Source organism: Phyllostomus discolor, chromosome 8, assembly GCF_004126475.2.
Source record: "Phyllostomus discolor isolate MPI-MPIP mPhyDis1 chromosome 8, mPhyDis1.pri.v3, whole genome shotgun sequence".
NCBI classification, from domain to species: domain Eukaryota; kingdom Metazoa; phylum Chordata; class Mammalia; order Chiroptera; family Phyllostomidae; genus Phyllostomus; species Phyllostomus discolor.
Window position 1 is genome coordinate 44750413 of NC_040910.2, and position 16237 is coordinate 44766649.

The window sequence follows — 16237 nt, forward strand, 5'->3', positions numbered from 1 at the left end:
GTGGACCCTTGCAGTTCAAACCACATTGTTCAAGGATCAACTGTGTACTACTATATTTATCACTATATGTATGTCCCTGTATATCTCACTATAGAGATAGATAGATAGATAGATAGATAGATAGATAGATAGATAGAAAAAGAGAGTGTACATGTGTGCACTGCCCCCTAAAGACAAGACCTATCCCAGATGAAAAAGTTAGACTAAATAAGGCTGTATTAGGATATGCTGAGCTGCTGCTACAAAGGGGCCCAAATATTCGATGGCTTTTAAAAGATAGATCTTTATTGCTTTCTGAGTTAACAGTCCAGAAGTGAGCAGTCTAGGTTGGTGAAGAGATTCTGCTCTGTGAGGCCATTAAGTGTGCCCACATTCTTTCCATATTATTGCTTCACCCTGGCATCTTGCCCTCAACTGCATGGTCAAAGCTGGGTTTCTGCAACATTGCATTCTTACCAGTAGGGAGAGGGGAGAGGGGGTCCAGGGCAAGTTGTCTGGATGCAAGGTGAAGAGGGGAGAGTGGAGGGATAGGATGTAACTACGCAATCACTCTATAATATGTTAATAAGGATGTGATTGTTTCTTAGCGACATGTCTTTTTTTAATTTTTCAATTACTGTTCACATACAACGTTATATTAGTTTCAGGTGTACAGCATAGTGATTAGATTTTATATAACTTCTGAAGTAATCACCCCTACAAATCTAGTACTTATTTGACACCATACATAGTTATTGTAATATTGTTGACTGTATTCCCTATGCTGTACTTTACATCCCTGTGACTGTTTTTAGAACTGGCAATTTGTGCATCTTAATCCCTTTCCCTTTTTTCTACCTGTTCTGCAACCCCCCTCCCATCTGGCAAGCCTCAAAATGTTCTCAAAAAGTTTGCTTTCATTTTGTTTGTTTATTTTGTTTTTTAGATTCCACATATAAGTGAAATCACATGGTATTTGTCTTTCTCTGTCTAACTTATTTCATTTAGCATAAAACCCTTTAGGTTCATCCATGTTGTCATGAATGGCAAGATCTCATTCTTTTATATGGGTAAATAATATTCCATTATAGGCACCACATCTTTATCTAATCATCTGTTGATGGGCATTTATGTGGCTTCCACATATTGACAATAATGCTGCAATGAACATAGGACTGCATATGTTTTTTTCACATTAGTATTTTGGATTTCTTCAGATAAACACCCGAAAGGGGAATTGCTGGGTCGTGTTTCTAATTTTTTGAGAAACCTCCATACTGTTTCACATAGTGGCTGAACCAATTTACAATCCCACCAATGATGCATGAGGGTTGCCTTTGTTCAGAAACATTTCTTTTTTTATATTACAGATTTTATTTATTTATTTTTAAAGAGAGGGAAAGAGAAAAAGGGGAAAAGAAACATCAATGTGGGTTGCCTCTCTCACACCCCCTACTGGGGACATGGCCCACAACCCAGGCATGTGCCCTGACTGGGAATCGAACCAGTGACCCTTTGTTTTACAGGCTGGCACTCAATCCACTGAGCTACACCAGCCAGAGCAGAGACATATCTTAAAGTGACAACCCAGACATTGCACATATGGCCAAACCTAACTGCAAGGGAGGCTGGAACAATATGGTCTTTTATCTGAGCAACATGACCCAGATAAAAGTTAAGGAATTCATTCAATTACTGAAAGGAATATGGGGAAATGGATATTGCAGGACAGTTAAAAGAGAGAAAGATAGCAAGAAAGTACCTGTTAGGTAGTAATCATTTAGAGTCCATAAACCAACTCCAAATTTTAACAAAAAGAATCCACGTCTGTGAGAACATCTGGTTGAGTAGAAGGACTTGTTCCTGTCTCTGCGATGGTTCACACCTTGCCACCCAGTCTCCAGGCCTCCAGGTACATGCTGTCCTCTCCACCTGAAACTGCTTTCCCCAGTTCAAAACCTGGTTGGCTCCCTGCTACTCTTCTTTGTTCAAGACTCAATTTAGATGTCACATTCTCCTGGTCAGCCTCCCTAAACAACCGCCATTTGAGTTAACATCCCCTTCCTCACGTTCTCATGGTGGGAGGCTGTGGAGGCTAGAAGGGTAGTCAGGGGTTCAAATCCTAGCACTGCAGTGGCAAGTGACATAAGCAAAAGACACAACTTCTCCTGTTAGAGTTCTCCAGGGAAACAGAAGCAATAGGAGATATAAATATAAAGAGATTTATTATAAGAAGTTGGCTCATGTGATTATAGAGGCTGACAGGTCCCAAGATCTGCAGCTGGCAAACTGGGGACCCAGGAGAGTGGATGGTATAGTCCCATCCTGAGATGGGACATGAAAACAGGAAGGCCTAAAAGCTTAAAATATAGGGAGAGTTGATGGATGTTTCCGTTTGAATCTGAAGATAAAACAAAAACAAAAACCAATGTTCTAGACCAAAGCAGCTGGGAGGGGGGCTCAGGCAGGAGGAGATTCCCTGTTCTATTCAGGCCCCCACCTGACTGGATGAGGCCTACCCACCTGAGGGAGGGCCATCCACTCTACTCAGTCTACCCATCCGAATGTTCATTTCATCCAGAAACAGCTCGAATATGCGTCACCAAATATCTGTGCACACCATGGCCCAGTCAAGCTGACACATAAGGTGAGCCATCACACTATCCAGAGTCTGAACAATGAGGGTAATGATGGCACCCACCTCCTCGGATAGACGGGAAGTTTAAATGAAATCACGTTGTGTGGAGCACTCAGCACAGTGAGTGGTCCAGAGGACACAGTCCATCCACGTCATGCATGTCACTTCCAGCAGACCAACATCAACACAGGGGTTGTCACCCCAGAAACTGTGAGCTTCTTGAGGACAGGAAAACCATGTCCTCATTGGTAGTTCAACAAATGTTAATTGAAGTAATAAATAATCATGTAATCAAAAGGAACATTTCATTATAAAATTTATTGCCATGTTCCTCAAAAAGCTAACCGTAAAATTACCATGTCCCCCAGCAACTCCACTTCTATGACTACACCCAAGAGAATTGAAAGTAGGGATTCAAATACATATTTGCACATCCATGTTCATGGCAGCACTGTTCACAATGGCCAAGAGGTGGAGACAACCCAGATGTCCCCAACAGATGAATGGATAAACAAATGTTGCCCAGTGGAATGTTATTCAGCCATTAAAAGTTCTAACATATGTTATAATGTGGGTGAACCTTGAAAACCTGCTGAAAAAACAAAGCACAAAAGTTCATATAATGTATGATTCCATTTATATAAAATTTCTAGAATAGACAAATCCACAGAAATAGAAAGCAGATACTTCAGGGTGATGAAAATGTTTTGGAACTAGATGGAGGTGGTGGTTGCACAACATGGTGAGTGTACTAAGTTGCCACTGAATTACACTTATTACAATTATTACACTTATTACACTTATTACAAATAATTACAATTATTTAAAGGGGTGGACTTGAGGTATGTGCATTTCACTTCAATTTAAAAAAAAATGCTTGGCCAGGAAAAGGTAGGTGCAAATTCATCGTGTACTACAATGGCAATTCTGAAGGGCCAGTACTTTGGTGCCTACTCTGTACAAACAGGTTTAAACCAAGATTTCAGCTGTCATTTCAAGGAGAGAGATCTTCTGTATCAGGCAGAGAGGGGGTGCAGCTCAGCATTTCCATTAAGACTCAGACTGAAAGAACAATACATTAAGAAGGTTTATGACCTGGCTGGTGTGGCCCAGTGGACTGAGTGGCAGCCTGCAAACCAAAGGGTTGCAGGTTCAATTCCTAGTCAGGGCACATTCCTGGGTTATGGGACAAGTCCCCAGTAGGGGGTGCATGAGAGGCAAGCACACATTAATGTTTTTCTCCCTCTCTTTCTCCTTCCCTTACTCTTGATCTAAGAATAAATAAATAAAATCTTTTCTTTAAGAAAAAAGGTTTATGAGAGCCCCAGTTCTAAATGTTCCTCTCACCCTTAAGTAATCACTCTGCTTCAAGTTCTTTGGCACGATAGCATTTTCCTCTTCAGACCATTCATTCACCCAGTAGATGAATACTTATTGAGCACCTACTATTTGCCAAGGACTATTTTAGGTGCTGAGAAACAGCTATGAACAAAACAAAGTCCCTATCCTGATGAGATTTAGCATCTAGTACTTAGAAAGATGCACGAACCCCCCAGGCAGCTTGTTAAAGTGCAGGTGGGGATTTAGTACACCAAGAATCTGCCTTTCTTTCTTTCTTTTTATTTATTTTAATTGTTGTTGCAGTACAATTTTCTATCTTTTACTCCCATCCCAACCCACCCACCCAGCCCTCCCCTCCTCCCTCCCATTTCTACCCACCCCTAGTTTTTATCCATGTGTCCTTTATACTTGTTCCTGTAAACCCTTCCCCTTTTCCCCTGAAATTCCCCCAAAATTCTCTCTCCTCTCCCCTAGAATATGCCTTTCTATCATGCTCCCAGGTGAGACTAATGCTGCTGGTCCGAGGACCACACTTGAGTACAAGGATTTGGGGATCAGCATAAAAATAGTCTTTTAACTCAATTTTGTCTCACTTTTTAAAATTGTTGTTCAGTTACAGTTGTCCCATCTTTTCCCCCCTCCCCAGTGTTCTCCCCTGTCCCATCCCCTCACCTCCATAGTCAGTCAACCCCCATTGTCCATGCCCAGAAGTCCTCTATTCATGTTTCAGTTTTTAGAGCTTCCCCTTGGCCCCTATTCTTCTCCACCCACTGGCCCATCTCTTTGCTATCCTTCATAGACAAATGCCTTTATTTTAAAAGGCTAATTAGCAGGGTGAGGGGGTAGTAGAGGGTATAGGAAGTTGAGTATTATGGTAATGGAAAGAGATTTGGCTGTGAGGGATGGGCACACAATGCAATATACAGATGATGTATCATAGAATTGTACACTTGAAACATAAAATTTCACCTACCAGTGTCACCCCAATAAACTTAATTGTAAAAAAAATAAAAGTAAAAAGGCAAATTAGAGTGCCTTCTGAGCTATATTTACCTCAGAGTTTCTCTTTGTACAGTATTACTGTGTTACAATACTCAAGACTGGGCCATTCTTTGCTGTGGAATTGTCCCGTGCATTACAGGATGTTGAGCAACTTCTCTGGCCTCCACCCACTGGATACCACAAGCACCCCTCAGGGGTGATGATCATAAATGTCTCCATACTTTACCAAATGTCCCCGTTGAGGGTCAACATTGCCCAGGTTGAGGACTACTGGTCTATTTCTAGCAAACTTACCCCTTCACCGTTGGTAAAAGAGGTTAGCAATAATTAATCCTTATCCTGTATTTACCAGGCACAGACATGCAGCATCTCTTAACTCATTTAATCTTGCCAAAGACTTTATTGGGTCCTTTTATTGTTCCCTCATAAGGTAGGGAAACTAAGGTACAGAGTGACTGAGTGTCCCAAGGTCACACAGCCAGTGAATGTAGAGTCAGGATTCGAACTGGGTCCTCTGCTTCAGAGCCTGCTTTCTTGTGCTTTCTACTGTTCCTCGGGATTGTGGGGACCTATAAGAGCAGATGATGATGATGATAATGATGATGATGATGATGATGATGATGACAATTAATATCTTTAAAGCTACAAGGGTTTGCTGAAAAGTTGAAGTCACGGGTCCCCAACAACACTCTGTGGGGAATTGGAGAAAAGAGAGAAGTTGCATCCAATGTCACAGCTTTTCTGAAGATGGTGGAATCAACTGTTCTAGAAACTGTCTTGAAAGCCCCAGACCAAGAAATCCAGAAAATTCAAAACAGTGCTGTGGGTAAGGAGACAATAAGACCTGATACCCACAGGGCAGGGATGGGGGTGCTGATCACTAGCTGGGGTCTGGATTAAGCAATTAGAAAAATATATAAATACACTGCATGGATCTATTTATATAAAATGCAAGAAAATGCAAACTAATCTATAGTGACAGGGAAAGGTGGGTAGAAGGGTGAAAATTTGGGAAACTTGGGGGTCATGGAAATGCTCACTACCTTGATTATGGCGGTGGTTGTACAGGTGAATACACCAATAAGACTCATCAACTGTACATGTTGATGTACAATCAATTACAACTCCAGAGAGCTGTTAAAAAAAAAAAAAGACTGTCAGTAGTTTTCAATCCCAGTGAGTCTGGGATCTGGGCTTAAAAATAGTTTTTTAATCTAGTGCCTGCATAATCTAGTGGCACATGTTAGAAGAAACATCTTACTACATATTTTAAAAATGAAAATCCTTTTGCCCTGACCAGGTGTCTCACCTCATTGGGGTGTCGTCCCATACACCAAAGTGTTATGGGTTTAATTCTGGTCTGGGCACACACCTGGGTTTCAGGTTCAATCCTGGTCGGAGTGCATTCAGGAGGCAATCAATCAATATTTCCCTCTCACACTGATGTCTCTCTCTCCATCTCTCCCGCTTCCTCTCGCTCTAAAATCAATGAACATGTCCTCTGGTGAGAATTTTTAAAAAGTGAAAATCCTTGTATTGCACTTGTCATACATGTCACATGACCATATGAGGTGACATTAGTTAGCTTGACTGTGGTCATCATTTCATTAGGTATATGCATGTAAAATCATATTGTACACCTTAAAAACACAATTTTTATTTTAAAAAAAGACAAAATGCCATAGCAAAACGAAGTATTAATTTTTTAATTAGGAAAAAACATCAACAAAACTGTATTCAGACCAGCCCAATCAGCCCACAATGCTGTCTTCCAGGCCTGTGCCTGGTGAGGTGCCTGCTTGATGAAGAAACATGTGTTTGTTATGTATGTGGCTTTTACATGCCATTGCACACCCCCTTCATCACTCCTCATCTCACTAACATCTCTCCATGTAACCTGTGTTCAGCATCATTACCTACGTTATTGTCTTCAAGTGACTTACAGGCTTGCATTGTATGAGAGTGAGCATATAATTTATTTTCCTGTTCTAGGAAATGTGGGTTTTTGCTAAACAACCCTGTGATAAAGACCACCAAAAATTTATCTGTATGTATTTGTTAGGTATTTTCTTAGGATAAATTCATACAGGAGGAGTTGTTAGGTCAAGAAGAAAAAACATTTCAGACTTTTGATACATATCACTATTTTGGCCTCCAGAAATGTGTGCTGTGCTTTTATTCAGCTCAAGGAAACCAACGGACTGGTGTATGCCTAACTAACCATTCTTATTTTACCAACCTGGATGATAAAATATGCTCTATAAAAGTAATAATAATAAAAATGAATTCCAAAGATAAAATTAAATCTAGTGCCTAACCATCTTGGGAAACTGGAATCTGGACACTCTCATTCTAAATTAAATCATTTTTCAAATTACAGGTAACACTCACCTTTCCTGATTTTGCCAGGTTCTAATTGGCTGATCAATATCTAGTGCCCTTACCTCATTGGGCTTCAGTCTCCTCATCTATAAAATGGGGTATTAGTAGTCCCTACAATGTACTTAGATCCAGGGCTGATAACTACAATTTTGATTATTTTATTTTCCATCTGTTATTACGAAATTTTATTTAAGTAGTATTCTTTTTTATATTCCTATAATGGTATCATTCTTTGTTATTCTGTTACTTGCCTCATTTAACTTTTTAAACATACACAAAAGGGGACATAATTAACACCCTGCTGCATCCATCACCAATTTCCAACTCATGCAGCCAGTCTTCTTTTTAAGCTAAATATTTTCATGAGCTTGTTTCTTCCTTGTAATTCTTCCATGACATAAAAGGACCCTTAATTTCTGAACTACAGGTTCCTCATCTGAATAATGGCCCCTCATGGGGTTATATGAGGCTGCCAGAAGATGACATGGTATAAAGCTCTTAGCCCAGTGCCTGGCACTACCTACACATCCAGTAAATGTGGCCCATTTATGTTGCTGTGCATATTTTTAAAGGTTATAATAACAGTAAACTTGCCCAATGCTTTTCTCACCAGCTATTGAAAGTCGAGTTGTTACAGACAATTGCTCCAAGGAAAGAAAGATCTTCAACCTCAACGTCCAAATGAACTCACTGGACATTGATTGCAATGACATCATCCAGAGAAACATACAAGGTATATGTGGTGGCTGCATTCAGAATCCCTAAGACACACAGCAGTATCACTGTGTGAGTCATGAGGAAACTTCCCAACAGGCTCCTACCTGATAGGTCTGTTACCCTAAGATTGTGTCATTTGAGACTTTTCCTTTTAAAAAAAAAAAGGTATCTTCTCAGAGCAGAAGCTTTCTATTCTTCAGCATGGAAGAGACTTCTTTGAAATTTGGGTGCTATTCTGTCCATATCTCACTTGGGCTCACCCAAAAGCAGTTTCTAGGAATTGTAAGGGGTTCCAGTGTAAGGAGTTTGTTCAGGAGGTGATCCCAGGAAGCAGCAGTAAGTGTGTCAGGGTTCCTCAGAGAAACAGAACCAACTGAATGTGTGTGTGGAGAGAGACAGAGACAGGTTTCAAGGAACTGGCTCATATGATGGTGGAGGCTGCCAAATCTGAAATGTAGCCAGGGAAGAGCTGAGGATGTAGCTCAAGTCCACAGACTGTCTGGAGACAGGATTTCCTCTTCCTCAGGGGTGGTCAGGGGTGGAAGAACTTCATCTGATTGGATGAGACACACCCAGATGATGGAGGATGAGCTGCTTCACTCAAAGTCTAACTATTTAAATGTTCTTCTCAAGGCCCATCCACACTGCTGCAGATGGCTGAGTAGTATTCCATTGTATGTATGTACCACATCTTTGTTATCCATGGATGGACCTTAAGAATATCATGCTAAGCAAAATAAGTCAGTCAGAAAAAGCTAAGAACCATATGATTTCAGTCATATGTGGCACATAAAAGTGAAACTCATAGACACAGACAACAGTATGGTGGTGACCAGAGGGAAGGGAAGGGGGTAGTAAAAAGTAAAGGGGGTCAAATATATGGTGATGGAAGGTGATTTGACTTTGGGTGGTGGGCACACAATGCAATGTATTCATGTACCATAGAAATGTACACTTGGAACCTATATAATCTTATTAACAACCAATGTTACCCCAATAAATTTAATTTAAAAATAAAATAAACAAGCTATCACTATAAAAATTCAAGCAAAAATATTTTTTAAATATGCAAATAAATAAATGTTTATCTCATTTAAACTCATCTAAAAAAATACCTTCACAGCAACATCCAGACTGCTGTTCGACCAAATATCTGCACGCCACGGCCTTGCCATGGTGACACATAAAATTACCACCCCAGCTGGGGAAAGAGGAAGTGAGGAAAGAAAAGGCAGTTGACACAGGCGTTGTTCTAATGTGTTAGAACAGCAGGTTACTGCCGGTGGTAACCGGGGCTCAGTCCCACTGAGTTAGCCCACTCAAGGAGAGGGAATTGGCCCATTTATCCACCTGCTCTGATTTTCATCACCAGATGGGGGCCCATTTGGGTAGTTAACTTCCAGAGCCTTCCAGTCTGCCATGGGTGCAGGTCAAACATTCACTTGGGGAAAGCTTCCAGGTGGAGTCTCAGCTGCTTGCGGTAGAATCCATCAGCACGTAAAGAAAGCAGAGTGCACCTGCTACAGCCTGCACACAAGGAGCAGATTTTTACTATCATTTACTATCATTACCAGCCTCTCTGATTTCATTTGAGGGAGAGGCAAGCAATGAATTCAGCTTTATTTGTATCACATTGTCTAGTCACTTTTTTCTTTTTTCCTTTTTTAATTACAATTGACATTCAGGATTATATTAGTTTTAGGTGTACAGCATAGTGGTTAGACATTTATATAACTTACAAAGTGATCCCCCCATAAGTCTAGTATCCACATGACCACACATAGTTATTACAATATTATTGACTATATTGCCTATGCTGGACTTTACATCTCTGTGACTATTTTAGGTCTTTTAAAAGATTTTATTTATTCTCAGAGAGAAGAGAAAGGAAGGAGAAAAGGAGGAAGAGAAACATCAATGTGTGGTTGCCTCTCACTCACCCCCTACTGGGGACCTGGCCTGCAACCCAGACATGTGACCTGACTGGGAATTGAACTGGCGACCCTTTGGTTCACAGGCCAGCACTCAATTGACTAAGCCACACCAGCCAGGGCCCCTGCGGCTATTTTGTAACTGCCAAGACTCTCTGATTTTTTTTAAAGAGAAACCAAAAATTAGGTTATTTGCATGAAAACCTCTGATCTTTGAATTTGGCAAGAATACATTTACTCTAACTGCCATATAGCTAAAACCACTATAGCATGATAAATAGGGCCTTGAAATCCAATCACGTAAACATGGGTAATGTTGTCTGTACTATTCATCAACAATCCCAAAGGAAAGACAGTAAAACACAGACAACAAACCACTCTCTAATCTGAGGAAGCCTCATGAGACAATTAGTTCCTGTCACTTTCTCTCCTCCCACAAGAAGATTAAGAATTTGAATCTGCCTCCATTTGAGAAGGGGCCAGGCGGAGGAGGAAAGCCAACTTCCAACCATAAAATTTCACAATTATATTGTCACCGTGTTCATCTGTAACTCACAATTTGTAGAGAGTGTACAAGACTTCACAGTGCAGACTAAACAAATTACATCTTCAACCCAGTTTGCTCTTTGGTCATGTGTCAGGGTGCTGGGGGCCAGGATTTCAACATATGGATTCAGGAGGACACAGCTCAGCCTCTAACAACTATCTGAGCTGAATTGTTTAAATAAATTACAGACATCACAGTGTGATTCCATGTCCTCTGAGGAGTACCTGGCATAGCCATGCCCAGCAGCAGACTATTTATCACACCCTAATGGGCCCTGCATCTTACCCCCAAGCATGTGCATTAGCTGTTTCTCTGCTGGGAATGCCAACCATCACTTCGCTGGGTGAACTTTGTTCTTTTAACACAGCTCAACTTTCACTTCTGTGATTCCTCACAGGACTGCCCACTTCCCTCACAGCACCCAAGTCAGGCCCTCCCTCCTCTGTGCCACCCCACCACCACCCCCAGCATCCTGAACTCGCCTTATCGTCCTGTCTCCTCCACTGCACTCTGATCCCTTTCAGGTCGAGAACACAAATTCTTTCCCTATAGGCATCATACATGGAGAATAATAGCAAGTGCTCATCGAATTAAATCCACATTTAGGCCGAAGCCTTAATGTTACTAATGAGAGAAAAGAATCCATTGGTGAGTGCATGACAAGCTCACACAAGGACATTTCTCTGCCCTCAGGTTTTGCAATCCCCAGTTGTGACAACCAAAAATGCCTCCAGGCATTGCCCGGTGTCCCCTGATGGGGCAGAATCACCCTCAATTGGGAACTGCTAGTCTACAACAACCTTGGAATCTATCTCCAGAGACCATTTTAAGATTGAAAGGGAGTGCTATTAAATTACACCAGGTGTGAACTGGGGCTATGTAGGTAATTGGAGATGTGACACACCCTCTCCCTCCACCACCCCCACCCCCACCGCCAATAAACCATCTCACAGCGCAAACCCACAAGGCCAGGCAGACCAACCTTGGAAACCTCTACAGCCCCTTTCCTCTTTCCTGCTTGTGATTTGCTTTTATAGCAGAATATTTCAGCTTAAAAATAAACAGTTTCTAAACATAAGAACAGGCAGATATACCACCTGCTGGTTTTCCAACCACCTACCAGTGTTTCATTCTGACAACAGAAATTGCCATTAACTTAGAGAAACAGAAGTGGCTCTCTTACTTCTGACCAGTGGAGTGAGGCCAGAGGGGCCTGATTAGAGACACTGCACAGCTAAGTGGCAAAGCTGAAACCCAGAACCCCAGCTCTTGCCCCTAGACTCTTAACTACTTGCTATATATGGCCTCTTTGTCATGTGGAATTCTCAGCATCCACAAAGAATGGTGAAAACTTACTGACGTGGAAATATGTTTATAATATTATCAACTAGATGGATAGATAGATAGATAGATTGATAGATAGAAGATAGATAATCTGTGTTACTTTGCTAGGACTGTCATAGCAACATACCACAGTGTGTGGCTTAAACAAGAGAAATTTATTGTTTCACAGTTCTAGAGACTGGAAGTTCAAGGTCACAGTGTTGGCAGGGGTGTTTCTGAGGCCTCTCTTCTTGGCTTACAAGGAGGATGCCTTCTCATTGTGTCTTCACATGGTCTTTTCTCTGTACACACACATCCCTGGTATATCTCTGTGTATCCTAATTTCCTTCTCTTATAAGGACACCAGTCAGATTAGGTGAGAACCCACCATAACAGCCCTATCTTAACTTAGTCACCTCTTTAAAGGCCTTATCTTCAAATAGAGTCACATTCAGAAGTACTGGGGTTTAAGACTTAAACATACGAATTTGGGAGGGTGGAGGGGACACAATTCGGCCCATAACAATATCCAGTTGGTAGATATGTTTATCTTACTAATATATGATAAAACTATAAATATATGATATATATTATTTATCATATATGTCATATCTAAATGTATGATATAAATATATATTAATCTATTAAAGAACGCCAAATTACAGTAATCCCTTACCTAAAACCCTTCAATGGCTTTCTATTGACTTGAAATAAAAAGACAAGTCCTCTCCCCCAAAGCCCATAAAGCCCTACAGGATCTACCTGCCACCTCCCTACCCTCGTTGCTGTTTCCTGAACAAGCCAAGCACATCCTTGGCTCCAGGGTTTTTCCCCTGCTGCCCCTTCCCTCACACATCCACATGGCCCTCCCATTCTTCACTCTGCTGTCTGAAAACTCTCTGAAACACCATCGTCTCTCTCTGTCCACTTACCCCACTCAATTTTCTCCATAGAACTGATCATTCTCTGATATATACAGCTATTTATCTGTTTGTGTTTTCTGTCTGTCTCCTGCACCAGAATTTGAGAGTCATAAGAGCAGAAACTCAGTATACTTTGTTCCCTGTCATCCCTGGAATAGTGTCTAGAATGTAGTAGGCATTCTATTAAAAAAGAGGGTTAAATAAATAGATGGGTGGATAGATAGATATATAACCTGATGATTTCCACATATGTTATTTATTTCTACATGGTATGTATGTATGTGTGTGTGTGTGTGTGTGTATATATATATATATATATATATCTCACATAGAAATTAAATGATTGATACATATATACATAGAGATACATGTAACCCAACTATAAATGAGATTTCCTTGAGTCCACTGTCAACATTATATTTCATCTAAAGATATGTAAAGCCAATTGAAAAGCCTTGAAAAATAAGTCCATCCTTGCTGAAGTCTCTTCAAGGGACTGCAGAGGAAGTGGAACCACATCACACAAGACTTAGTTAACTTCCTAAAATGCTTCTTTACTGTTGACCCAACCCCCTCTCTTCCTCCTTCAGAGTTCCATCTGCCACTTCTATGCCCCTCCTGCCACCTTTCATTTCATTTTCTTCTAAAGGTAGATCTTTTCTGATGTAAATGATGTAGCTTAACCCCTTTCAGTTTTTCCAGTTTTTCCCATCCCCCAAATTTTACCTTATTCAATACAAAAAAAAAAAACAGCTTCAGACTCACAAATACAAAGTCAGCCTCAGAATGTGAGAATCCTCCCCGGAAAAATCTCAACTTATTTCAACCCTCATATATGTGAACATGTGTGTACATGTTTGTGTGCACAAGTATACATGTCTATATATATCTACACATATACATCATTTTCAAAAGAGATAAATAATGACTGTCAGGCAAATGTAAATGAAGGCATATCAAAGACATTCATAAATTAATGAAGAAACCAATAAAATGCTAAGACAAACATTCAATGGCAATTTGAAGAACAAATATACACACACAAACATACTCATCTACCAGACAGTCATGAATACTGCAGTCAGCATGCTAACAGATGCAAAAACTGATTCACATCCTCTAGGGCAGTACAGTGTAATGTTTGAGGCTATATTTTCTGTAGGGCACAAAGCAACTACATCTCAACTGGACAAAATGCACCCGTCTGTAAAAAAAAACCATTTGTGCTACTATCGATTTTCTACATGTTATCTTCTGTGCTTATAGAGTTGTGAAATTGCTTGGCAATATAAAGGTGCAACACTCCTACAGAATCAGATAATTCCCAACACTCAGCTCTCCACTGGCAACCTTAGACATGCAAGTGTATTTAGATGCACATATCTACACCTGGGGAAAAAAAAACAGAATTCCAACAGTGATTGTCTCAAAATGATGGAATATTACATAAATTTTATTTCATTTTTTCTCTTTTTCACCAAAATTTTATTTATTTTCACAACGAATAAATTGTAGCATATCAAATAATGTGACACTCTACAGAAACTGAAATAAAAACCAAACTATACATGTATTGGTATGACTAAATCTTTAAAATATTAACTGGAGTCACAAAAGAACATTGCAAAAGGATATCCCAAGTGTGGCATTGTTTATGTGAATTTGTAAACACAGAAAACAGGACTATGTATTATTATGGAAACATGCAAATACAGTCAAATTACGAAGTATTTATGGAGGGAATACTTCAAGTCCACAGTTATTTCTAGAGAAGGGAGTAAAAAGTGAAATAGTGGGAGCTTTAACCATATCTAAAACAAACATTTTATTTTAAAAAAATTAATTCTGAAGCCAATATCGCAAAATGGTATGTTTAATCTGGGTGTAGATGCCAGTTATACTTCTCTGGGTGTTTAAAATATAAGTTAAAGAATTTTAGGAAATAAAGGAGGTGTTTGGCACTATGCTGGGAGCCCTGTGGTTTCCAAATGAAGTCTCCTGTGCAGCCACTGAAGAAATTTAGTGTCTTTTGGAAAAACAAAATAATTAATAGACAGTTGAATTCTCATTGGCAAGCCAAGGGCTGCTTCTGAAATACAAGTTCGGAAAAAGAAGCATAGTAACACTTCCTGAGCTAGCAGCTGGGATGAAGCTGGGTCTTGAGGATGAGTTGGATTTGGGGAGGAAGAGCATGGGAGGAAGAGTGAACTTACTAGACACACCTGAGCACAGGTGTGGCCACCATGGGAGCATGATGTGTCTGGGGAAGGAAAAGGGGCAGAAGGAATGGTGGTGGCGCTTTATTTTTCTGTGTCCTCAGGTCCCAGTGCAGTTGCCTTTATTTCATACTCTTCTCTTGGAAATATCATAAATGCAACTTTTTTTGGTGAGATGACTGAGAAAGATCAAGTGTACCTGAACTCCCACATAGTAAGCGTTGCTACTGGACCCAAAAGGAGTATCTCTCCCTCCAAGGCCGTGATTCTGAGTTTTCGGCACATAAAGAAGGTGGGTCAAGCCTGTAATTTGAGCTTCCTTGGGTTTCACAAATGTAGATGGAACAATTTGCATAGCCTCCCTGTCTGGTTCTGGACCTGCACTGTCCCATCTGGCAGCCAAGAGCTACCTGTAACTATAAGGCAATTAAAATAGGGTGTGTCTCACTATATTGGGTGATCCTTTTTTTTTAATATATTTTATTGATTATGCTATTACAGTTGTCCCATTTCCCCCCTTCTCTCCCCTCCACCCTGTACCCCCCTCCCACCCACATTTCCCCCTTTAGTTCATGTCCATGTGTCATACTTGTGAGTTCTTTAGTTTCTACATTTCCCGTACTATTCTTGCCCTCCCCCTATCTATTTTCAACCTACATTCTATGCTACTTATTCTCTATACCTTTTCCCCCTCTCTCCTCCTCCCACCCCCCTGCTGCTAACCCTCCATGTGCCCTCCATTTCTGTGGTTCTGTTCCTGTTCTAATTGTTTACTTAGCTGCTTTGGGTTTGCTTTAGGTGTGGCTGTTAATATTTGTGAGTTTGCTGTCCTTTTACTATACATGTCTTTTCTTTATCTTCTTTTCTTAGGTAAGTCCCTTTAGCATTTCATAAAATAAGGGCTTGGTGATGATGAACTCCTTTAACTTGACCTTATCTGAGAAGCACTTTATCTGCCCTTCCATTCTAAATGAGAGCTTTGCTGGATAGAGCAATCTGGGCTGTAGGTCCTTGTCTTTCATGACTTGGAATATTTCTTTCCAGCCCCTTCTTGCCTGTAAGGTCTCTTTGGAGAAATCAGCTGACAGTCTGATGGGAACTCCTTTGTAGGTGACTGTCCCCTTACCTCTTGCTGCTTCTAGGATTCTCTCCTTCGTTTTTACCTTGGCTAATGCAATTATGATGTGCCTTGGTGTGTTTCTTCTTGGGTCCAACTTCTTTGGGGCTCTCTGAGCTTC

General features: G+C 40.6%; 1 protein-coding gene across 1 annotated transcript in view; it reads left to right on the forward strand.

Moving 5' to 3' along the window:
* The window catches only part of LOC114502617 (adhesion G protein-coupled receptor E3), a 52497-nt gene that overhangs the window by 19129 nt on the left and 17131 nt on the right, over positions 1–16237 (forward strand). The window contains exons 6-8 of the mRNA XM_028519677.2: positions 5603–5786; positions 7956–8075; positions 15104–15291. Of these exons, the coding sequence (XP_028375478.2) occupies positions 5603–5786; positions 7956–8075; positions 15104–15291 (492 nt within the window). The remainder of the gene's footprint in view (positions 1–5602; positions 5787–7955; positions 8076–15103; positions 15292–16237) is intronic.